Source organism: Cyclopterus lumpus, chromosome 5 (genome assembly GCF_009769545.1).
Source record: "Cyclopterus lumpus isolate fCycLum1 chromosome 5, fCycLum1.pri, whole genome shotgun sequence".
NCBI classification, from domain to species: Eukaryota; Metazoa; Chordata; class Actinopteri; order Perciformes; family Cyclopteridae; genus Cyclopterus; species Cyclopterus lumpus.
The window spans coordinates 9,183,968-9,209,432 of NC_046970.1; the positions used below are offsets into that span (position 1 = coordinate 9,183,968).

Genomic DNA, 25,465 nt, shown 5'->3' on the forward strand with positions numbered 1-25,465 from the left:
CTCCACTAACAATAATATATCTCTGAAATAAAACTTGATTTATTAAATGACCAATCTTAAGTGTATGTCCAGAAGGTACAGTAGGTAAAACACCTAAGCATAATATGGTGATGTTAGAAAAACGTTGGGCAATATCTCCATGACAACACTGGGCTGTGCTTTTTTGGGGATCTTGAAACTAGACTTCCTCTTATTCCGTTTATCTTCAATCAAGATGTGCTTTAAGAGCTCATGGAGGGCCCTGAAACTCTCCTCCTGCCCATCCCCCAATCTTAGATTATATGAAGCCTGTCTCACCTGTCTCTGTGGAAATGACTTGCAAAGTCTCCTCCAGTTATATCATTATTATTATTATTATTATTATTATCATCATAGTGGGAGTAACAGGATTCAGTGAGGAGCCAGATCAGGATGTTTTGTGGTCTGATCATAATAGAACAGCTATAAATAGGGCACACCTACTCTTTATAATTCATTATAAAGACCTCCATAGAGCACACTGAGCACTACACCTTACAAGAGAGACTATGTCTTCTCATGTTCTGACATGTTATTGGAGTCATGTTATTAGAGTTTTAGCAGATCTTACTGACGATGTCTACCTCATCTCTGTCTCCTGACATAGTTCTGCTATTAGTCTGAAGTGGATAAAAAAGAGTGTTTTTTGCTGGATTTATGGCGGCTGAAATCCAGAATTACACTTGGTGTTTGCCATCATATCTCTGAACGATCTGAACACAGGGAACCCTGAATGGCCTGGCATTCCTTCACCTCCTGGGCACTGCAGAGGTGCCGTTGAGCAAGGCAAGAATAATAATGCAGTTGTGATCTGCTATATTTATGGTGAATGCTCTCCACAGAGGCTTCCTCTTTACAGGCCTCCTTACATGTCATTATAATGATATTGTCTATTGTCCTTCTGTTTGGATTAAATGTTTTCTTGGTTCAATAAAAAAAGAAAACTGCGAGGCAGTAATGCAAAAATATTTGAATGTATTTTATATTATTTATATCAAAAGTCGGCATAAAAGTACATTAACAAAAGGCAGGTTGACTGCCAGGATGCCACATTTGTGCACAAAATTGTTTATAAAAAATTAGTTTTATTTTGCAGCAGACTCAATGTTCTTTCCTGCAATCCTTTATTTGTCAAAAAAATAAAATAATCCCAATAGCAAATATTCATTATAATATTGATATTGAATGTAAATGTTGTCATGAAAATGAGAATAAGACAAGCTTAAGAAGAGGCTCACTGGAGGTGTAGCACTAGGAACCTGCTGGTTAAACTCACCCTCCTCTGCAGAGTAGACCCCAGCGATCTGGCTGAACGGACCTTCTCCTCGGCGGTTGAAAGCTTTGATCCTCACCTCGAAGGGGCTGTACGGCGTCAGGCTGTCGTTGTAGTAAACATATCGTGACGACTCCACGTGAGGGATACGCATCACCATCCAAGATTGTGTGTCCTTCTTCCTGAATGCCAGAACGTAGCCAAAGCCATCACCGTTCTGGTACTCTCTGGCCATGGGCTGCAAGGTTCAGCAGAGAATTAAGCTCTGGCCCTCTACGCAGACAAATGTTCCAACAGACATCTGACAGAACTTTCCAGTGTGTTTTTGTGTGTGTGTGTGTGTTTGTGTGTGTGTGAACTGCAACATCAGCAAGCAAATTAGGTCTCTAAGGACAGATTCACACTCTTAAAATGATAGTTCGGGAACACGGATTCCTTCTGTACATACTGGCCGTTAGGAGAGCACTTCCTACTGTAATGCACAACCAAGAGTGATAGAGGATCAAATCCATCCATCCAATCCATGTGAACAAATTTATTTGAACAGTCTAAGTAAGACAAATCATGAATATCTTCCAAAGTAAGACTTTTTAGTCAAAAATCCCCACTTTGTATTCCTTTCCTTCCACCGCAGCTCAACAAGAAAAGAGTTGAGCTGAGTTGATTTTGTAACCCGAGAATATCCACTAGATTAGACTCACATGGACTGCAGAATATTGTTATTTATGTTACTGTGGATTCTGTCCCCCATTATTCACATTTCCATTCTTCAGGAAAAGTTCCATTCATGGCCCGAATATAACAGGAAGATGAAGAATGATTACAGCAAGCAAAGACTATTGAGCTGTCATACTGTATAGGCTTGTGTGTGAATGTGGTTTTAAGATAGACTTAGACACATGTGAACCTGTCCTATAAGACCAAAACCTTGCAGGTATCATATAATGATCATATGATCATATATTATTCTAGAATTCCAAGTGGAATAGTGGCATATACTATATAAGAAACACTAGTTGTATATAAAACAGTGGTTTAAGTGAATTACAGTTTTTTAACATTATTATGAGTCATCCACTCACCGTCCAGGTCACAATGAGTTCGTTGTGGTCTCCTCCTCCTCCTCCAAGACCACTGGGGGCCACAGTGGGAGCTGAGGGACAGGTATACAGACATAAGATGATATACATGGAATGTAGCATGGAACAACATAATGCTTTCAGTTCCCTCACCCACATACTGAATCATTTTTAGTGTGAACAATCAGTTTTCATCTTCATTATTTGTTTACATGGCAGACACATAGATGTATTAACAGAATGGTCGTCATAACACTGCATGGCCTGGCGCTTGGTGAGATGCCTTATGGCTAATTTAGGCACCAGATGTTGACAAGGAAGAAGAATGTGAGCGGAATAAAAAAGATGACATCTCTGGTTCTTCTGCATTGACTTCGCTGCTAAGTGGAGTGCCCTTATGACTATAACTAATTCAGAGCTATGGCAAAAAATGGTTAAGTTGCAATGACCAGAACAATATTTTGCAGCCTTAACCCTGCTCTAACAGCTCCCTTATCCCTGTATTTAAAGCTCCCTTAGCCCCGTGCTAACAGTGCCCTGGATTAAAAACTCATCGTAGTGAAGCTGGTGCAAGGCACGGCAGGTGCGTGGCGCTCGCAGGCTTCATAAGTTGTTGCTTGGTTGGCACCACTGAATTTTTGTAACTTGGAGCACCACCGCAATCACGCGAAAAGCACTATTTATACAATTATACTAAGAAGACCAATTTGCTTTTGAATGCTTTAGAATCATAATTATTATATCTTCTTGTTGTGGAGGTTGGTTTAGGGCTTTTTGCTGGTTACACCTACAGTCTATGTTCATATTTACATGTTATTCGTCGTCTTTTTGATTCTTCAGTTCATTTTGTTAGAATAATGCAGCTCACAGCGGCCTCCATTCATGCTCAGAGATGCGACCTGTGGCCCCTCACCTGCTTGCTGTGTGCGGATGGTGTGAGAGGGCATGCTGGGCTCTCCGCTGCCCAGGATGTTGCTGGCGATGACCTGGAATTCATAATCCATCCAGGGCATCAGTCCTATCACACGAGCCGACTCCGCATTCCCCTCGATGTTTACCGGGTCTGGCGCACAATTATTCACACGGAAATATATATGAAGCATCAATAATCAATAATCAGTGTCAATGTATGTTTTTTCTTCTGGATCTGGATGACCAGATTGTTTCATTATTTTACACACACACACACACACACACACCTGTCCTTATCTTCTTCCACTCTGATGAGAGTGATGATCGGCCCATGATGACGTATTTGCCAATGGGACTGTGGTTATCGTAGCCACGACTCCACCGGAGCTCCACCGATGCCTCGGCCACGTTCTTCACTAGTAAACCTCCAGGAGGTCCTGGGGGGCCTGGACACAATGCAAATATTTTATTGATTCAATGAGTAAGTTAAATGATTCATATCTCAGTCCTTGAGTAACAGGAGTTTGATCAGTACTTCATCAGTTAGATGTCCCATGACTGTCCCATGAGCACACTGACATCAGAAAGGAACTGTGGCTGGACGTTACTACATCTATACACTTTAGTTCAACAAATCTATATACTGTAGTTCAACACATCTATATACTTTAGTTCAATACATTGTAGTTCAACACATCTATATATTGTAGTTCAATACATCTATATACTTCAACACATCTATATACTTTAGTTCAACACATGTATATATTGTAGTTCAATACATCTATATACTTCACCACATCTATATACTGTAGTTCAACACATGTATATACTTCAACACATCTATATATTGTAGTTCAATACATCTATGTACTGTAGTTCAACACATCTATATACTTTAGTTCAACACATCTATATACTGTAGTTCAACACATCTATATACTTCACCACATCTATATACTGTAGTTCAACACATCTATATACTGTAGTTCAACACATCTATATACTGTAGTTCAACACATGTATATACTTCACCACATCTATATACTGTAGTTCAACACATCTATATACTTCACCACATCTATATACTGTAGTTCAATACATCTATATACTTCAACACATCTATATACTGTAGTTCAACACATCTATATACTGTAGTTCAACACATGTATATACTTCACCACATCTATATACTGTAGTTCAACACATGTATATACTTCAACACATCTATATACTGTAGTTCAACACATCTATATACTTCAACACATCTATATAATGTAGTTCAACACATCTATATACTGTAGTTCAACACATCTATATACTTCAACACATCTATATAATGTAGTACTTACTGTGACAAACTGGTATTTCCTGATTCAGTGGGACTGTTTTTAACATTTTGATAGAAATGTAGTTTTTAAAGGTCAAAACCGAAGGCTGCTAACATTTATTACCAATCACTACAGTTGTTTGATATAAATAAATAAATAAATTCAGAACCACAGTTGCCCTCAATAAAGCCTAATGTTAACATGTCTGTGTTTTCTTTCTGCTGATCTTATCAGACAGACTTCCATACAGCCCTCCCTCTGAAATTGATGACATGCAAATATTTATAATCGTTCTCTCTGTGTTTTGCAGGACTGTATTGTTCGCAAGTCATAACCCAGAGAACACAATTTTACAAAACAACTTTTTGACACGCCTACAAATCTTCCCACCGTAGGTTGTTTTTTGAAAGCAAGTCAAGTAGCTATAATGCATGGAAAGGGATATGGGTCTGACTATTGCAGTAGTTTTGCCATCCCTAGCGAAGTCTCTTTAAATGAGCGTTGAGTGGCGGGAGAGAAAGCCACAGCTGTGCTGGTGGGTCATGTTCGTCCACATAACAGCCAACATCTAGAGTTGTCCGAAACCAGTATCGGAAATTCCTCCAATACAGCCTAAAATGCTGGAGTAGCGAGTAGTGACTACGTAAGTCTACGCACCGATCTGATATCACGTCATCATATCATATTTATCAGCTCATTTATGCTGCACAGGAACAACAACAACAACACTGCAAACTAGTACGACACAGCTGTTGTTAAACATCCTGTTTGTTCGATGATAATGCCACATTGTGAAGTACAAATCTGTGTTGAAATCAGCAGGAAGAGAGCTAGTTTACTGCTAACATTAGCTGTTAGCAGCCGTTGGGCAGCACAGTCCTGTTTGGCTCAATAACGGAGCTAATGGCTAATGTTAACGGAGGTTCCATTGAGTTACAATATGATGTGTTCAAGCTCTATTCAGTAAAAATAAGATATTTTCACAGCAATAAAAAATAGAAAGGGAATAACGAGCTGTTTTACGTTTTAACGGACTGGAATCTGCCCATACGCAAGTTCAGGTATTGGAAGCGGGAGGGAATAAATTGACTCAAAGCACGATTGATTTGAAAGAGGTCCCATGAGACGTGAGAAGAGAAGACTAAAACCAAATACTGATTGTAAGCAACACAAACTGGTCAAATTGTTTATTATGGAACCTTTTTGCATTTTCGATCGCACAGAGGGCAAAACCATAATACAAATACGATCATTATAGTACATCTGGCAACACTGTTTCTTTGTCTCAAAGGTTTTCCTTTTCCCTCTAATAGTAAATGCAGTGGTATTGAGGACGTGACATGAGAAGACAGCTGGGAGGCATCTTACCTCGGACCACTAGCTTGGCTGAAGCTGAAGCGCTGTCCACCACAGTCTGAGCTGTGCACGTGTACATCCCTGCTTGACTCAGTTTAGCGCTCAAGGTCAACAGGTCACCAATATTTTCCTTCTGAAAGGGCACAGACAGAACACATTAGTTCAACATTGTGGTCGCCAGGAGTGCAGCAGACAGTGAAGAAGATCTGTATGCTGTAGAGGAACTGACCATAACTGAGCTGAGGTGAAGATTACAGGAGCTCATTTTCAGCTAGACCCACCACGAACTAATGGCAGCGCCTTATTACATCAACACTCATTAAACATAGAGACATAAAGAGCAGGGACATGAAATGGATAGTTAATCTCATTTGGGACCTTATTTCTGCCCGGCCCTGTGCTCAGGTACTGTGAAATGTTCAACTTACTTCCTGAAATGAAGTAATTACGGCTGGAAAATATCTAGCACACAGTGGCATAGTCAATTTAGTCTCACTGCCAACAGGTTTTTTGAGTTCACGGTGACCTTTGACAACCAAATTATAATCTATTTATCCTTAAATCTAATTGGACAAATATGGAGAAATTCCCGGACAACATGAAACCTTGTGTATGTTGGTGATGTCCCTCCAAACATTGTTGCCAGTGTAGCAGCATTTACTTTCGGCACTAGATCTCCAGCACATAAATACAGTCAAAAACCATATCAGCATAATAAGTAGGCCCAGTGTTGACGAGGGAAGCCTCGACCACACAACACTGCATTTTATTTGGACTTTTAGGGAACTGTAGAGCACCTGATCCTCAGTTCTAAAAAATCCCTAGTATTATAAGTATTGTATTAAAGCCTGATATATATTCTCCCTTCTGTTCCATAGAGCTCCATTAAAAACAGTGAGTCACACTGTTGAAAAGGTTGACATATTCCTTCATTATCATGAACACTGACACTGTAGATTATTTTGACTCAATCCTGCATAAACTGTACTGCTACCAGAAACACTCCAAATGTGGATTAATCCACTGCTGAAAAACAAAAGAACAATGTCCTACTGTTGGGAGCCACACATAGTGAGAAACATGGAGAGAATCGTCAAACACGTCGTTGGTGTTTGTTGGTTGGTCAAATCAAAGAAATTATTTGTAAAATAGAGAAAACTGCTAAATTACTTTCAGAGCAACACAGCTTACGTTTTCAGTTTGGTGGAGAGTGTAAAAGGCCAATGGAAACATCAGGAAAAGGTTTATCATCTTCAGTAAAAACTTTGATCATAGGAGCAGCAATTGATTTGCAGTCATTTTATGAGAATTAGACACTAACAACCTCAAAGCTCAGGTGGATTCTGCTCATGGTACACCATGGTTATTTGTTGTTTGATGCTTTGAAGCTTAAATGGAACTAATGAGAGTCCATGTCAGCCTCAGCTATCAACCAAGTCCTCTCTTTCCACCGATTATTTTTACAAACAGCATGGAGGAACCTCCATGCAGTAGGATTGTTCAACAGGGCTTCCTTCTTTCCATCATGCTTCGCAGGACTCACCCCCTCCACCCGATGGTACGGCCCGGCAGCGTCTTCCAGATCCAGCAGTACCCCGTTGAGGGCCCAGGTGAAGGTCAGGTCCATGGTGGGGTCGTGGGAGGCGTGACACTGCAGCGTCACGTTCTCCCCTTGGTTGATGTCGGCGTTGGAAGGAGCCAGCGTGATCTTAGTGGCATCTGCATAAAAATTCATGCTAGTTCAGATTCAAAGTAGCAGGGGTGTAAGTGCTCCAGGCTCTATGTGAGAACCACGCAAACAATCCAAAAGAAAGAAGAAAAGATGTACTTTTTTTCACAGCAGACATTTTGTCTTGTCCTATCAGGGCTGCTGTCTAATTGACTTTCTTTCTTAGTGTTTGAAATGACCTGGAAGTATGTAAGTGGCAGCCATGATAAGAGCTGGTGAAATTCGCCAAATACTAAGAAAAGGTGATTTGGTACTTCCTTTCTTATCTCCTTTAGCACAGGACACACTTGACCATCCTTTAGCAAGGGAAAGAAGATAATAACGTCCCACAATTCCTTGCGGCAGTAACAATTAAAGGACAGATATCGGGCTCATTTCCAGGTTCATACTTGTATTTGGGGTTTCTAGTCGTACAAGTGTCCATGTTTTAATGTTGTAAAAACTCTGTAAAATACATGTATTCCCCCTATGTCACGATGAATTGTACAATGCTCATTTTCTATGTGTTCTAAATAAAGTTCATAAAAAAAAAACACACGCATTAAAAACATCCACCATAACATAATTGCAGTGGGATTCTCTGAACACAGCGATGTCTTTTCATAAGCCCGTATTTGTTCTCCTTCACATCTGTGTCTCTTTGACTGCAGCCCGTGGATCGTGTGTTCAGGCTCACGGTCATGGCTTCATGGGACTCTTGATGGAACTGAGCCATTGTTAACAAATATGTGTTTCACCTGCTGTTTCCTGCCTGGGGATGACAGACTAGCAACAGCCAATGAGAGTTCAGTTTATAGAAAAGTGACAGAGTAGGTTTTATTAGTCTACCTGCAAATTAGAAGTGCTTATATCAAGAATTAAAAAGATCAGTCAATTAGAATGTGAATCATACCTCCTTCCTCTATAACAATCTACTGAGAGACAAAACTATGTGTGCTATTATTTTCCTGATGATTTTGGATTAAATAATTTTGGCCACGTCATGAACTGGGGAGTATATTTGATCATAAACATATCTTTGATATTTCCATTCTGCAATTGGTTTGCTTAAGTGTGTGTGTGTGTGTGTGTGTTTACCTCTGACAGACAGGTGTCCGGTGCTGTTGGCTTTGCCCAGGTAGTTCTCAGCAAAGCAGGTGTATTTCCCTTCGTCTGCCCTGCTGATGTTGTGGATCCACAGGATGCCGTCTGGAGTTACAGTGACTCTGACGAGACAGAAGCATACGGAGGGTAAAGAATGCCCGCAGCTCGCTGACTTCAGTACCTCAGTACCAACTCAAGGCAAAACACTGGGAACAATGTCATGTAATCCGATAAAACATCACAAACAATTTCTTCAAATATAAATCACAGAATATGGACATTTTGGCATCACAACGATAGTATTTGTAGGTGTTCCTGTTATTGCGTCCACCAGGAGAGCTTTCACTCTATGTGGTGTAGCAGTGACAAAGAAATAAATGAGTGTAGTGAATCACAATGTCAAGGTTATTCCGGCCATTTGCATGCTTTAACCGTTCCAGTTGCATCTTGCTGAATGTTAATAATAATCCCAGCGGGTCTGCTTCATCCACAAACCCACTGCTCTAACCTTCAGACTGTGGCTGCACAAGTCATCAGCTTAGCTTCAAGGGGCATTCTGTTTTTTTTTTTTTACTTAGATCTTAGTTTTTATGCTATATTCTTTATTAGTCATTTTATTCTCCAAACTAATTTATTAAATCTGGGAATGTGGTGAAGCCACTAGTCACAGCTTTATGTGTGATCAGGACAAATCCAATCAATAATTATCATCAGAAAAAAAAGAAAAATAGAAGTTATTGCCTTAACTTGTAAATGTTCCATTATAGCTTCACCTTTTCATTCTGCAGTACTGCAGTATTATGTGAGTGCACTCAAATGTGTGAGTACACTCACATAGAGCAGCAATATTAGCATGCGAATACAGATATATGTCATATGTGAGTATGTTACCAGTCGGCAACCTCCGGGTCTGAAAAGTGAAGCCAATGTTAAAATGCCTTAAAGCTGCATTCCCTTTAGTGTCCATCAGGGGGCGACTCCTCTGGTTGTATAGAAGTCTATGAGAAAATGACTCTCTTCTCTCTTGATTTATTACATTGTAAAGATGAGTTCATGGTTTCAATCTCTAATAACCTTTTGAATGCAAGACTTTAACTCTCTATTGTGTATTTAATGCCAACACTCAGATCGTTTCCGACTTTTCAGAATGTGTGTGACAGAATCTGATGAAATCAATGGAAATTAAACCTGCAGACGATGACATCACTGCGGCTTCTGCTGTTTATCGCTTGAGTCTGGGGTTAGGAGTGGAACGGCTGTTATTATCATAGTTTGCCTGGAGCTGTGTGAGACTGTGGCAGTGAACTCGATATCAAGAGAGAAGCATCTACTGCTATGAGTCAGTGGCCCAATCCCAATAGTATAAGGCCTCAAACCCCAAACCCTGGTAAATGGTTGAGTGTGAGAGACTGTAAGGGCTTGAAATGGTGTCAATATGAATGGGACAGCACTTTGCTGCAACATATCACGTTACCATGACAACGTCAAAAAAATATTGTGTACAATTGGGAGTATTTTTTTTTTTTTCACTCCCTGATTTCAACATCTGCCAGGCTTGTTTCTCACGAGATGAGGTCATTTCAACTAATCTATTTACTCGTTTTTGTCAAAACAGCTTCAATTACAAAGCGAAATGTTATATGCATAAATATAAATATAACATAACATAATATAAATATTTTTTAAGATGCTTATATATTTTAAATGCTTTTATTTTCCATCTTTAATCCTTTATGCTGTTTTGTAAATGTAACTTTCCAGGCTGAACACCCATGTGCCCGCCTCTTTGTTTACCTTTTTTTTACGTCTACATGCTTCCATTGGTAACTGCATGTTCAACATCACATGGCTATGAATTGTGGGTAATTCCCTTGAGCAAAGTCTGCATCTAATGCTGATTTACGGAAAGGGTTCATTAAGGGCTCAAAATGTCTGCCAGAGACCCCTCAAAAACTCGACGAAGTGACAGTGGGACAGTCCTAAACCCTCACGGCCTCCAAGTCTGTGAGTCCGTGAGGGGGGATATTGAGATTCGGCCAATTATTCATACAGGATGTGTTATTCAATCATAAACATTCTCATCATAATCACTGGTATATTCCCCTACGTGGGGGTTGGGGGGCAGCACATACAGTACCATGCAGACATATTATGTTTGGGAGTAGATTACATAAATGGTGTAGTACAATCTACAGATTTATAGTTAGAGAATGTTTCTTGGCTTCACAAAGATCTTCTACAAAACACACAATGCAACATTTCAAATAAATCCATGGATGGAATGCCTAATCCCCAAGAAGTGGAGCACATGGTTATAATAGATGATCTTCAAATATCATGAATATAGTTCATGACCCTCAGAATTGCTGGGCAACGTCAAGCTTAACAGGAAGGGGTTCACATGTCAGAGTTTGCATTTATAACATCGGGAAAGAGAGAAATTTTGAAAACAGGCCATTTGTTGATTTGTGTCACTGTTCACTGCTATTTGTCCAGTTTTTTAGTTGTTGGTTACCCAAACACCAGGCTCTCTATCTGAGCCCCTCCATCTGAACCTTGAGTTTCAATACTGACACATTCATATACGACTGAAATCAAACTGGTCCATCATAGGTGTTACTGTCTAGGTACTATGTTGTAAGGCTAATACATATCTAGCTATCTAAAAGTCAATCTGCACCATCCAGCCAATCAGAACCCATGAGTCTCAAGGGCCATGTTATGAAAATGATTAAACATCTGATTGGTTCATGGCTCAGGTTACAGATGTAAAGTAAAACTTGCTATTTAATGGGAACATTTAAGGTTAACTTCTATGGAGGAGTGGATTGAGCAGTGCCTATCACCAGAAAAGAATCCACGTGCAGCACTACGTAAACAGGAAGTGCTACTGTTCGACACTGTTGCCCAGAATATTCAAGCAGGCAGGAAAGCAGAAGGTAAACACTAACATTGCCTTTGCAGCACCAAGATTCACAGACTGTCTGATAGGTCTTGACAGCGGCGAGATTATGGCTGTAAATTAAGACAAGTGGGAAACCTCTTTCCAGAGCTATTGCAGCTGAAACTCAGAGACCGGCAAAAGTGGAGCAAGATCCTTGCTAAGCCAAGCAACACACCTCCACCTAACAAAAAGCCTAGTATAAGCAGGAGTCAGAGCCATCGTACTGATGCTGGATAGATTCTCAGTGATAACACAATAAATAGAAACATACAAATAACATATATAAAGAGACAAATAATAAAATCAATGAAACGCTAGCCTAGAATGACAAAAAAAGAAATGCTAGCTGCTAGTGTACGTTCCATAACAACTGCCTCAGTATGTGCAGGCAGCTCGGGAGGGTCTTTTATATTGTGAACATCATCATTTATTAATGCAAAATTACCTCTTTAAATTGGAATACGTCTCTAATTTCACATTGCCGTAGTTGATGACCTGTTTTAAAAAAGCAATAGCTCACTTCAGACCGCGATATGTTGTAATTATATCACAACTGAGGGGAGCTATTGACCAAAACAACTCAGGACACACTCATTATGTACTACCACCTACGTTTTTGTTTCTAGAGTAAGACTAAAAGTAAAGCATAACGACTGAGGTGGTGTGTTACACATAAAACACTGAGGTAAAGGCCTAGTACAGTATATGATACAGCAATCTGCATCTAGCCATCCATACTTTCGTGTACTGAATGCATATCCAGCTATCCCGTTAATGTCATGCCTCATGGTGTCTCTATTTATGTATTTTGTTTTATTTGTTTTATTTTTATTTTTTTTGCAATACAATAAGTAACTGAACTCTGAAATCAGAGTCCAGGTCTTCCTCAGGTTAACTCAGTATTACCTGCTGCTGTTGGTGAGGAGCTCCGTCCCACGGCTCCAGAACAGGCTGGGCTTGGGAGCAGCTCGAGGGCGACACTCGATCATCACCTGCCCCCCTCTGGCTGCTGGAATCAGTCTCCTTACTGGGTTCAACCTGAAGTCTGGAGCCTGAACTGGAAGGGCAGGTGGCAGGATAACAGCGCAGAGCAGAAAACAAGCAGGTTGATGGATGCGATGCAGAGGAGAAGAGTATGGGAGATGGAGGAAGAGTAGAAGACAAAATGCTATTATTTTGAGGCTAGAGTGTGGTACAGTATTACATCATATTAAAATCAAATGTGCATAAATACAAGGAAAATGTGCAACCAACCAACAGAAACCTGGTCTAAAGTCAATGGCACAGTATGTCCCTGCTATTTATTCTGATAGTAAGACATGGATGGGTTCACAACACATGTTTTTTTGCTTGTTTTTTTGCATGTAAATTCACTAAGCCCGGTAATTCTGAAAAGTTGCAGATAAAGATCAGGCTACACTAATGATATTAATATAACACTATTGGTAGATTTAGAGTCCAGTTGTGGCTACGTAGGATTGTTTCAAAGTCCTGTGATCCAAACATTTCCAATAACTCTTAAAGAGCATCCAAGAGTCCAAAAGTCAAAGTTTATTGAAAAAAGACAGATGTAATTTATTTAGATTTTAGATGTAAGATGTTTTAACAAAATATTCTACATTGATCCATATTTTTGTTGGCATTTAGCCTTTTAAAAACAACGTTTCCACTTCAGAGAACAACAGGCTTCTCTAATCTGTCATTTAAATCAGTCCTCCTTAGACGTCTACCTTGGACCCTGAGCTCAGCAGTGGAGTAGACAGTGCCATGTTTGTTCTCAGCGACACACTGGTACATCCCAGAATCCTCCAGAGCCAGATTGTTGATCTTAAGACGAGCCCCGTTCACCTCTACCCGGACCTGGGGGGTAGAAGAAGAGAGAGAAAAGAAAGTGAGGGATGGGATATGTAAGCTGTGAAACAAAGCATAAATACATACATGCCATTTTTTTAAGTCGCTTTGTGTCTCTGTGTAGTTCATTTATGTCTCTTCATGGTTGTTTTGGTCTTTTTTAGTTATTTTTGCATCTGTGGTTGCTATGCCTATTTTTGTAGTCGTTTTACGTCTCTGTGTAGTTGTTTGGTCCCTTTGTAGTCTTCCTGTGTCTCTTTGTAGTTGTTTTGCGTCTCTTTGAAGTTGCTTTGTGTCCTGAATCTTTCACAACCCTCATTATTATAATAATAATAATACGCAAACTAAATCAACATCTACAAATCTAATCCATTTCAGTGTCAGCAATAGACACTGGTCAAGTTACCAGCAAGTTCATACTTAATTTATGAGTAATCATTTACTACATGTCATGTCATGTCATTTAGCTGACACTTTTATCCAAAGCGACTTACAACTGTATTCATACACTGTAGAACAGCTACAGGGAGCCATTCAGGGTTAAGTGTCTTGCTCAAGGACACATCGACTAGGGCGGGGATTGAACCACCAAGTATTCCTGTTACTGAGATTCTTTATCAATTTGGTGACTGACCATTGACAATCACTGCTAAAGTAATTTTTGGGGGGGTTCCTGTACCGATGTGAGGGTCATGGGACAGAGGATGTCGTATGTGTAGAGATTGTAAAGTCCTCTGAGGCAAATTTGTGATTTTGGATGATACAAAATAAATTTAATTGAATTGAAAAAGAAGACAAAAACTCAGTAGAAGGAGATTTTAACATATTTGTGTGTGGAGGTATAACGAGCAGTGAGACAGCACCCTGCATGTGTTACCTGTGTGCTGAGTGGCTGTCCGTTGCGTAGCCAGCGGATGGAGGGTCTGGGTTTACCGGCAGCAATGCAACTCCAGAGAAGGTCTGAGCTGATCTCCACCTCTGAGTCGCTCATCACCTGCAACCACTCGGGCTGAGCTAGAGGTTTGGAGAAGAGAGATAAGGAAAATGTAACATAGATATAAAACATAAATGCATACATATATAAATACTTTAAGGAAATGCACTAAAGGTGACCTTTTGTCCGCTTCAGACATGAAATATGTGATATTGCTGATATGTTTAAGTGATGATTTTTACACAGATTTTTCCCAATGGCTTCATTCAGACATTTACTGACAGGGCAGAGCTGAAAAGTTATGATAGCGAGAAAGAGGAGTGTTCTGTTCTCTCATAAGCTGCTTCACTGATGGACTTTAAAACATATTTGCCCTTGAAGTCTTGAGTGTGAAAGACAAACAGTGAACACCACTGCTACATTCTCACATCAGTTTAACCAGTAAGGTCATGTACATATATCTTACGATAAGTCGATAACGTGAAAATGAGTTAGGTCATGTCCACATATCGTGCGATAAATCGATAACATTAAATGATTGAGGTCATGTACGTATATCGTACGATAAGTCAATAACATTAAATTATTGAGGTCATGTTATAGTGACAGGTATGTGCTTCATTGCAACACCACTAGATATTCATAGTATGTCTTCTGTACCTTGCACGTTGATGCGTCCCTGGTATGAGTCACTGCCCTCTGAGTTGTAGGCTTCACATTCGTAAACGCCCTCGTCATCGAAGGAGAGTTCTGGCAGGATGAGGGTGGGGGCCTCGGCACTTGAGCCCGCTTTGGACGGCATCAAACCGTCCACCTTCCTCCATCGCAGTTTTGGGACTGGACTATGAGACAAAACATAGAAAGAGACCGAGGTGAAACAAAGGAAGAGTTTCAGCACACAGACCAGATGGGGAGGAAGTATTAAAGAAGTTTTAGGGGAAGAAATACAAGTAAGAAGTATAGACAAGTTTAAAGCTGGACAAGGCACACATTTCGATCCAAAATACATTGCAGACATTTTTTCATTGATTAGATTAGATTAGAAAATGTTATTAATCCCCAGTGGGGAAACTCATATTGACTTCAGGGTGGTAAACTTACTTCCCATAGGCGAAGCACTCTAACTGGGTGGTGTGTCCTGCTAGGTCGTAAGTCTCTGCTGGGAAGCGCACCTTGATGCTTGGAGGTGATTTCCTGGGATTGACTGAAATAAAATACGATTGTAAACATTCACATGAAATCCCTTTCATAATGTATATCTCAATGTTACACACATGCATATGCATACACACAACAATAGAGACATTGTGTTTTTCTCTGAAGCAACATACTGATCCATTTACTGGCAAGATAGTTTTGAGATTATATTCATGATCTCTCATGGAGGATTACTACCATTACTATTTCAGGGATCGCCTGACCTTATGCTGCCTTGTTACCGGCCATGTTTTACACCAACAATAATCGTAAAAAACGGTACCAATAAAAACAACACATCAGGTTCTCCAGAGGATAAACCCAGGCCATTTTGAGCACCAATAAATCCCAGCAAAGCTCTAGCTGAGGCCTGAGGCTGCCCTGCTACTATCACTTCAATGCCAGTTTGTCACGTATAATACGGTGGTAGAGAAGTGAAGACACTATTTGGAGAGTCATTTTCTGCGTTTTGGACAATAGCATATTAGCATGAAACAAGATAGAAAAATTGCCCTAATGGAGGACAGCAGGACCTCATCCCCTCCCCTCCCACCACTTTCTTGCCAGCCCTGTAGGTGTTGCTGCCGAAGCATTTTAATCAGAATTTCAATGATCAAGTTTTTTCCCATAGTGAGAAAGAGAAAACAATTATTTTTTTAATTATAATGAGATTTGGAAATGAAAATGGTTTATTTCAAATCAATACCAATGATAAGAAATAAAGGAGGAGCAACCGCCTCTTCCTCTATGGGCCAACCACCCCTGGTTCACATATTCCCAGCAAATCAAACCTTTTGGGTGAAAAGCTCCAGACGAGCTAGTTGTGAATATACCCTAAGGCAGGCTACCACTTATAACATTAACACCACACCAGATCTTCTCAGCTATCCCTCTGTCCTCCATTATTTTTTACATTTATTCATCAGTTACACACACTTTCTGCATAACGTGGCTGCTAATAAATCATTCCTTCATACCGTCCGGCAGCACAGTGAGCTGGTTGGCCTTGCTGAAGGTGCTCTTGGTGCTGATGTCCATGTTGATCGTGGTGAAGCAGAAGTAGTTCCCGGTGTCGTTTGGCTCTGCTTTGGCCACGTACAAGTTGCCTGTGACTTGCGACACAAACCAGCGGCCGTCGTCCTTCTTGATGAAGTTGGGGAATTCGTTGATCAACCAGCGGTAGGACAGAGCTGCAGAGGAGACACATTCATTCGGAATGTAGTCGGAATGTACCGGGTCGTAATTATTGCCGTCCTACTAGTACTAGTAGATTTCAATATGGAATTCTTATCCCAGAACAGGTAAAACATAATTATTCTGATTTAAAACTCTGTGACCTGTGGACCACCTATGGACCCTTATGTGAGCTGCAGGTTTTCTGACAGCTAATTCTCATTTTTTTATGCTGTCTAACTGTTTTCTCTTATCTTCCAGGTGGTTTGAAATGCTAAATACTGTCATGGAACCCTGAAGTAGAGTGGATACCTGGATAATGTATAGGGGGCTGGCAGGCCAGGAATGCTCCGATGCCTTCATATGCTGTCTGAGGTCTCCTGCTGTCTGGAGGGAAGTCATGGAGGTCTGGAGAAACAATAGATTACTGTCATATACAAATGGTAAACAGAGGCAGTAATAGTACACAGTTGATAGTAACCAAAGCACTGTAGTGTTACGTCTCTCACACCTTCTATCTCTGCCTCAGTGACCAACTCACTGCAGCTCATACAGGTGAAAAGGTTAAAAGGCCTGCTCTCACTCACAGCCAAATTTGAGGTTCGCTGCCCGGCTGATGATGGTGCCACAGCGGTTGATGGCCAGACATTGATAGGAGCCTGTGTCTCGAATGGACTCTGGGCTGCTGATCACCAGGTTGCCGGCAACAAGGGTGTAGCGCAGGTCCAAACCCAGAGGGACCTCTGTGCCGTTCACAAGCCATCTGCAGAGAGACAGAGTGACGAAGAGCAAAAGGAGAGCAAACAAGGGAGCATTAAAAGGGTGAAGAGGCTGGAAAGAGTTGATGATGTTGGTGGTGAAGCCAGTGTCCTCGTGTGTGGTAGATTTTAGCACATAGGCATTGCTGCAGGACAGTAACATGCTGTTAAGAGTGGCTGAGCTACTGGAGACATCAATCAAGAATCTAGTGGAGCCCAGGCGAAGTCCTCTGAAGAACACACCTTCAGATGCCAGGTTCTGAGGAATAAGTGGTCCCGAAAAGTGAGCACAGCTAGAGAGAGAGAGAGTGTGTGTGTGTGTGTGTGTGTGTGTGTGTGTGTGTGTGTGTGTGTGTGTGTGTGTGTGTGTGTGTGTTACCCACCTGTAGGATGCGGCTGGACTAGCTCTGGCCTGACAGCTGAGGGTCACCTTGCCTTCACTCAGGCCTTCTGGGTAGATTAAACTGCTCGGCTGTTCTTCAAACAGTGGCCCGCTGTCATGACCCGACACACACACGTCTCCACCTGGTAACATGTTCAACAACACTTTAGTTACACACCACAGTTTATGCCAGAGACGTCCCAATGGTGAGGACCTACTGCTGTGTCTTGGACAATTATATTGTGTACTCTTAGACAGTAATTGCAACCAGCCATTACTTACATCTTGCCATTTATAGCTAGTGCAGTGTTCATGAAGTATGGTGTAAAGATTAAGCTGTAGCAGCTTTACTGCTGCATACAATAATGCTTTTTGCATATACAGTATATATACAATATATATTTATCATTGCAATACACATTCATTTTCTTTTTATAAGAATCCATTTAAGAGCTCTTAATTAATTAAAGAAAAGTAAATACAAATATTTCAATCAAGTTGAGGGCTGTTTGAACAAACAAACAAAGATGCTTCAGGGTGGGGCTACTGTGGCTACTGGTCTGAGAGATGTCCGTATGTTTGTCTTACAACTTAAACCCTTTAACAGTGTGTTTTCAGTTCATGAAAGTTAATTGCAATATTTTGGTCGCCTATAAATGTTAAGTTGTAATTAGCTCCGCCCTCTTGTGTCACTTTTGGTTGCAAAAAAACAAGATGGTGACGGACAAAAACCAAGATGGCGACAGCTGAAATACCAAATTGGAGGCCTAAAAAACGGGGGCTGCAAACCAATGGGGGCTTTCCTCTTGTGCTTTTGACGTCATGTGGAGCCAGAGTCTGCACAGTGTGATCAGGGGGCTTGAGGGCAGGTGCATGGTCCCGCCCACGCACCTGCCCAAGCCAATTGCTAGCCGAGCACAGCCACAGCTTGTTAGCGTAGCCACCTAGCTGCTCCATTAGCACCACAGTTTGGCACAACAGCGAACCATAATATCTATACAAATACATGTATGATGAAAAAGACTGGGGGGGGTTTATGACCTATACTGCAGTCAACCATCCCGGGGCGATGGAGATAATTTGGCTTCACTGTTGGGGAGCTGTGATGTCATCCATCTTTCAAAAGAGTTATGAATACTGTTAAAACAGTCACCCAATGTGCAAAGCTACAGACACCCATCACACTGTACAGCTTTATGACCCCAATAAGGAATAAGCCTATATTATGCAGTCTGGCTTGAAATGCAGGTCTGATAAAAGACATGCATTTTTTATGAGTGTAGTCTTCTTTTTGAAGACAGACGCAAAGAGCCTTATTGTCTGTAGCAGTAAAGCTGCACACAGATACCGTGGGGAAACTACAACTTAATCATTACACAATACTTCCGCTCAGCATGAACACTGCACCAGCTGCAAATGGCAAGAAATGTATAACACAGAATGTAAGATGTCCTTGTTCGAAAGCAGAGGATTGTGTGACATAAATTAGATATTTACATTGTTGGAAAAAGGTTTTAGGTCCAAAATGAAGACATCCCTATGCTTCTGCTGATACATGACTTCAGTGCTATATCACGGTAGCTGGTCTCATTTGTGTTCCTGCGTTCAAGTAAGATAACCCAGCAAACATTTGTGAATTCAATTAATTTCATTAGAACTTCTGATATTCTCAGAATATAAGGGCTGGGAAAAGAGAGCTCCTGGGTGACACAATGATACATTTCAAAAGCATAACGGGGCATCTCAGAAATACTGCTGAGTAACAAGGGATTTCCAACCTGAGTAGTATTTCTGTCGAAGGGTGGAGGAGGACAGGAGGGAAGGAAGAGAATACATATGTCCATCACTGAGCTGTGTATCTACTGAACACAATCAGTCGCTTTTATCCCAAGCGATTTACATTCATACACCGTAGACACAGCTACGAGGAGAAAATTCGGGGTTAAGTGTCTTGCTCAAGGACACATCGACTAGGGCTAGCAGAGGGGGGTCGAACCATTGATCCTCTGATTGAAAGACGGACCTGCTAACCACTGACACACAGTGGCCCTTTTTTTTTTTTCTCAATATACTCAATAAAGAATTCAATAAATTCTTCACACTATTCCCCTCAGCACAGAGGAACACACTGGTTCTTGATTGGTTCAGAAACACCACGTCGGTTTATCAAACAGCGCAAACATTCCCTCTGGATTATAGCCCTAAATTCAACATATGACAATAATATATTCCTATCCATATGTAACAGAAGTTGTTCAACACGTTTCCGAAAAGTCTGCAAAAGAAGAAGTTGTAAATATGCATTCAACGTCTTGTTAAATATAAATGTCTCTAGACGTCAAGATAACAAACTTACTGCAAAACAGAATCAATAACTCTGGCAGTGGTGGGAAGTACTCCAGTACTGAACTAAAGTACAGTTGAGAGATATTTCTACTTTACCTGGCAATATCCACTTTATTCTATTTTACACTTCTACATGTACTTCACTACGTTTCAATGATAAATAGTGTACTGTACTTAACTACATTTAAGGTGACAGGTATAGATACTAGTCCCTTTAGAGTTGTTTTATACAAAACACATAATCAGGTGACATCCTTAACATTAGTCTTTCAGAGGCTGTACTTTTAACTCTGCAGTGAAGGTATTGGTATCATCCATTGGTACCAATGTTAGCTTGACGGCTAAATAAGCTAAATAGGGCTCACAACCAGATACAACTTTATAATCACAAACTAGAGACCTACATCATTCAGAGAATGTTTGGCTTTCCTAGTTATATTGACAAGAAGGGGGTTTCTGAGCAGGTTCTACAACAGAAGTGCTTGTTTTCACAGAAAAATTCATTCATTTCAAATCACGGCATATATTTTCCCATGGTGTTCCTCTGGGTTTTGGTATTTTGTGTACATTTTTGATCATTCCTATCAATTCAAATTGATCGATAACAATGAAGTGTTATATTTAGAACTGTGTAACCAAAGGAATTTTTTTACAATCTTTTATAAGCAAATGTTGCTCTGTGGCTGTAAATAAGCAACTATTGTTGACACGTTCACCATAACGTCATGCAGGCATAATGAGTCAGTCTTGTGTTTACAGCTACTGTTGCAGCTTTAAAGGTGCAGTGTTGTAGTAGGAGTCAGCATTTCACCTCTACTAAGTCCATACAATGTGTATTTGTATTTGCTGGCTGGAGGTTCAAGGGTCCCATTTATAAAACAGTGCGTAGGATCCACAGTAAATGTTTGCGTACGTTCAAAGAACAAAATGCACGTAGGCCGAACAATTATAATATTTATAAAACCTTGCGTATGCCTGCCAGTAAGCTATTTCTTTTTATAAATTAACCTGTAAGTGTAAGCAGCCGGTTCAGCCTCACATCCCTCTACATGCCCACATTCAACCATAAATGATAAATGCACAACACCTCATAAATGGTGATGCATAGAGATGAGCTGCTGATCAGTGAAATCACCCGTGAATCTCAGAGACTACCGAGAGGATGAACACTCGCTCTCTCTGAATTCCTCCATTGATCTAGCAGTCTCACTGTAGGATATCATTAAAAAAAAAGAAGGAAGTTTGACAGGTGAACCGAATTAATGTATTCATGTACTTGTGTTTATGTCATTATGATTAGGACTTATAATGACAAAATGGAGTGACAGTCACCATGGTTACCCCTCTGCTCCAGTGAGCTGCGATACATTAAATAGCTGTTTACAGTGTGTCTGTGTATGCTGGATCTGTCACTATGGAATAAACCATAAATGAATCAATAAAGTTGTGTTCACTGCAGTGAATTCACTTTATGAAAACTAACATTGATCTGTTCTGCATTTCTTTAACACTCATCAATGGTATCTTACAGATGATGATATATTCATCAGCTGACCACGAGTGCCGGTAGTTCGGTCTCTAACCCTAACCCGGCTTCAGTTCACCACCTCATCATCTGTGTTTCTTAAATGTTCGTACATGGGTCAGAGTTTCCGTCAGGTTTGTTTTTATCGGTCTGCCTGGGAAGTGGCGTCCGCCTCTTTCAGGCCCCAGGTTAATGAGCCCCCTGATCTTACACACCACACCTTTCAGTAAAAGAGCTGGATGCTTATTTCACCACTGAACATCTTTAACATCTGAAACCTTTTTAGTACAACACATTTCATTGCTGCTTCAAACCTACTATGGCATTCATGTCCTCGCATATTCATTTGAATTCTCTGTCAACACCACATCACATGTTGTCTGTTTGTCATTGTGTATGATTTGGTTTGTTCTTCCTCAGAGGTCTGGTGGAGTGGAGCCATGGAACCGAGGGTGGCAGCACTCTACTGCTGTGTTTATGTTGCAGATAATGAAAGTCAATGAAAAACAACATATTTGCTTATTCAGAAAATGTGTTTCCGTCAGCCTTTAGAAGATCTTTTGCTTTATCCGTACACAGACTTTATCAGCCAGGGCGGATTAAATATGAAAGCATGTTTTTTAATGAAGCATTTTCAGGTTTCTTTGCTCTATTTTCTTCTATTCCACCATTTAATGGAAACCTTCCACCCCACAATTTGGTCTTTTTAATACTCGCTGAGTTTACGTAAACTTGTAGAACCTTAGCACGCACAGTGTTTGTTGGTATAATGCCTACTCATTTCAACAGAACAAAAACATATATATCTTTCTTCCTTCAAACATTTCACAAAACAATGTGTGCAGAGCGTTGTTACTCCCCATCCAGTGTATAAGCTTTATCACTATACACACACACACACACAGACACACACAATACCATATCTGTAGTCGAGCAGTGACTCACTCCTTGCGAGCTTATCTTTTAGTTGTACACAATGTCACCTCAACAGTTTAGCTTCATGATGGCTGCAGCTGCATTCTAGAGAATACATTTTGAGGCTTATATAGCTGCAGCCAAGTATATTGGTTTGTGTTGTGCACACATTCAATCAAACAGTGTGGATAGATTTTACGTCTGTGTCTGTGACACCTGTTATTCAGCTCAGCACTGATGATGATAAAGAGCACTTTTTACATGTGCTGTGTTCAGGGGACTGAGCCCCATACTGGCGCAGCTGGTTAATTCCAACAGAAGCTACAGCCGATTACCATCTACCTGCACCATCCATCAAACCGGTGCAACAGTTCAACGCCACGGCCCGCTAGAGAAGACGGTCTCCATGGAGACAATTGAATCCTCTCTCCTGACTGTGTGAAACAACAATGATGAAAATGTAATCCAGCCCATAACTCCCAAAACGAGCCACAACCAACACATGTAACTCGCTCTCCTTCTCTCTCACACTCAAACTCAAGCAAAAGCAAAATTGAAACTTTTTTGGTTCAATTAATAATTCTAATTCTGTTTTGCAATCAAAAGTAGTAAAACGTATTTAGATAATTAATACATAGTACATTAATATATAGCAATAATCTACAAGTCTCATTCTTCAATTTATCTTTATGAAATAAATGTCTAATGAATGTAGAACAATGACACAATCTGAGTTTGGACTGGTTCCCTGTAAGCTTGGCTGTCTATATTCAGTTCTGTCTGCCTGAAGGGCCAATTTACAGCACAGCGGAATAGGACAGACCTTGAGTTATGTTTATGCTGATGAAGGTAATGACATGGAGGCTCCATAGTCCATGCAATGCTACAGCTACACTCTTACCTTTCACAATAAAAGCCCTGGACAGATATCACTGCTTACCAAAGAGTATTTCACTAAGAAAATAGCTTCCAGTAGTTATCCCCAGGTAGTGGAGATGGTAATGGAAATGTTACCGTGTGCAGTGGGAAATCTACCCGTTAACCAAGGAGGCTAAGAGGGAGAGTGAAATGTTCTTTCTACTAAGCTGGATCACTCAGTGACAAAACCTGCCTACTTATTAATACCACTGGTTGTTTTAGTGTGTGGTCGTGTCTTCTTCTTCTGTAGTGGTTTAACAGCCCCCCACTGGACCATAAGCGGGGGTTCAGATTTGCGCTAAATTTGAGTCGACACACAGTTAAGAATGAACAGAACAACGTCAATTTCTTCAGCGCATTTTAGCATTTGGATACATTGGGCTGTGTTTTAATTTATTCAAATAAATGATGTGTTCTTTTTAACGGCTCTGACTGATACCGACATTTGGTCACGAGTTTAATCTGTTGAATGTGCTGACTAGCTCATTAGCTATCTATCAGCAGCCAGCAAACTGACACCAGAAGACATCTCCGCTGATTGTAGTTAAGAATGCGACACAGAAAGCTAATGTGGGTCTCACGTCAAAGGCTGATGCTCACTGTTGTGTTGAGTCTGTTCTCTGGCTGTTAGTCTCATCGTCAGCCAATGGCAGAACAAATAGAAAAGTAAAATGATCTGATGGCACGGGATTCATCTGTCTGCACAGAGGGGTCAGCATCATTCTGACTGGAACATGCATCATCGGGAGGTCATTTACAGAGCAGATGCTGTAGCAATCTACTGTCAGCCCTCATTATCTCCCTCTGTTACATTAGTGTCGATGTTAGCTTTCATGTGCTGTGCTATCTTGTTTCGACAATGATCACAGCTCCAAAAGAACCCGGTTATTTTGTTGCATTGTCAAATCAATATGCCGACAGGACTCATGTGCAGTAAAGAGGAACTTACCGACAGCCTCCTTCAGAGCTACTGAGCTGAGGACCAGCAGGCACAGCAGGCGCTCCATTATCCGGATCCAGCTGGATTATAACAGGATCGAAAACGGATCAGGAGCAGATGCGATCAAAACCTGATCACTTTATCTCACGAGAGGAAGAGGCGTTCAATCTGGGCCTGTGAAGGAAAAATAAGATTACTTACATGACAGCTCCAGTAACTCCATGGAGGAAGTGAATTCATTAAGCATTGATTGCTTAAAATGTTTTCATTAAAGTTGACTTCCCATCCATTAAACCCAGGTGTCAACCTGAAAAGTGAAGCCAATGCTCCAGGGGGCGACTCCTCTGCTCTTTACGGGAAGAACATTTTTGTCGGATAGTTTTTTAGCTAATCAAAATTAGCAGCGCAAAATACTAGCTAGCTAGTGCTAGTATTAGCTGGCAATTAAGCGTTTGCTGTGCTAACAGTACCTGGGTCCACTCATCGCCTACTCCACCATGAACTCCACCCCTTTGTCAAAATATGTTCACTTCTGCCACCAAAAACAAGATGGCCACGGCCAAAATGCCACATTTGTGACTTCAAACTTGTAGTCCACAAACCAACAGCTAACTTCTCGGTGAAGCCCTCAACTTCTTTTTACACGCTTGTCTATGCTAAAACCCCTTGGTCATTGGTCCCGACAGTCAAACTCTGCTTTTAACAACACTGTTCGTAGTAATGTATACATGTTCTGAAAAACATTCTTTTATTTGTTCCTTCTCACTCTAGATTCTTTCCATCAATTTATCATGTTGGGAT

The 25,465-nt window shown here is 40.7% G+C and overlaps 1 protein-coding gene across 1 annotated transcript in view; it reads right to left on the reverse strand.

Moving 5' to 3' along the window:
- Nucleotides 1-25,148, reverse strand: part of cntn2 (contactin 2) — a 34,331-nt gene extending 9,183 nt beyond the window's left edge. The window contains exons 1-18 of the mRNA XM_034532089.1: nt 25,135-25,148; nt 24,674-24,744; nt 18,022-18,163; nt 17,468-17,643; nt 17,193-17,288; nt 16,685-16,897; nt 15,612-15,714; nt 15,171-15,352; nt 14,454-14,590; nt 13,456-13,585; nt 12,632-12,782; nt 8,776-8,903; nt 7,513-7,688; nt 5,982-6,102; nt 3,570-3,728; nt 3,284-3,433; nt 2,374-2,444; nt 1,295-1,529 (exon numbers count right to left, since the gene is read on the reverse strand). Coding sequence (XP_034387980.1) covers nt 1,295-1,529; nt 2,374-2,444; nt 3,284-3,433; nt 3,570-3,728; nt 5,982-6,102; nt 7,513-7,688; nt 8,776-8,903; nt 12,632-12,782; nt 13,456-13,585; nt 14,454-14,590; nt 15,171-15,352; nt 15,612-15,714; nt 16,685-16,897; nt 17,193-17,288; nt 17,468-17,643; nt 18,022-18,163; nt 24,674-24,744; nt 25,135-25,148 — 2,455 coding nt within the window. The remainder of the gene's footprint in view (nt 1-1,294; nt 1,530-2,373; nt 2,445-3,283; nt 3,434-3,569; nt 3,729-5,981; nt 6,103-7,512; nt 7,689-8,775; nt 8,904-12,631; nt 12,783-13,455; nt 13,586-14,453; nt 14,591-15,170; nt 15,353-15,611; nt 15,715-16,684; nt 16,898-17,192; nt 17,289-17,467; nt 17,644-18,021; nt 18,164-24,673; nt 24,745-25,134) is intronic.
- Nucleotides 25,149-25,465: the final 317 nt, after the last annotated feature.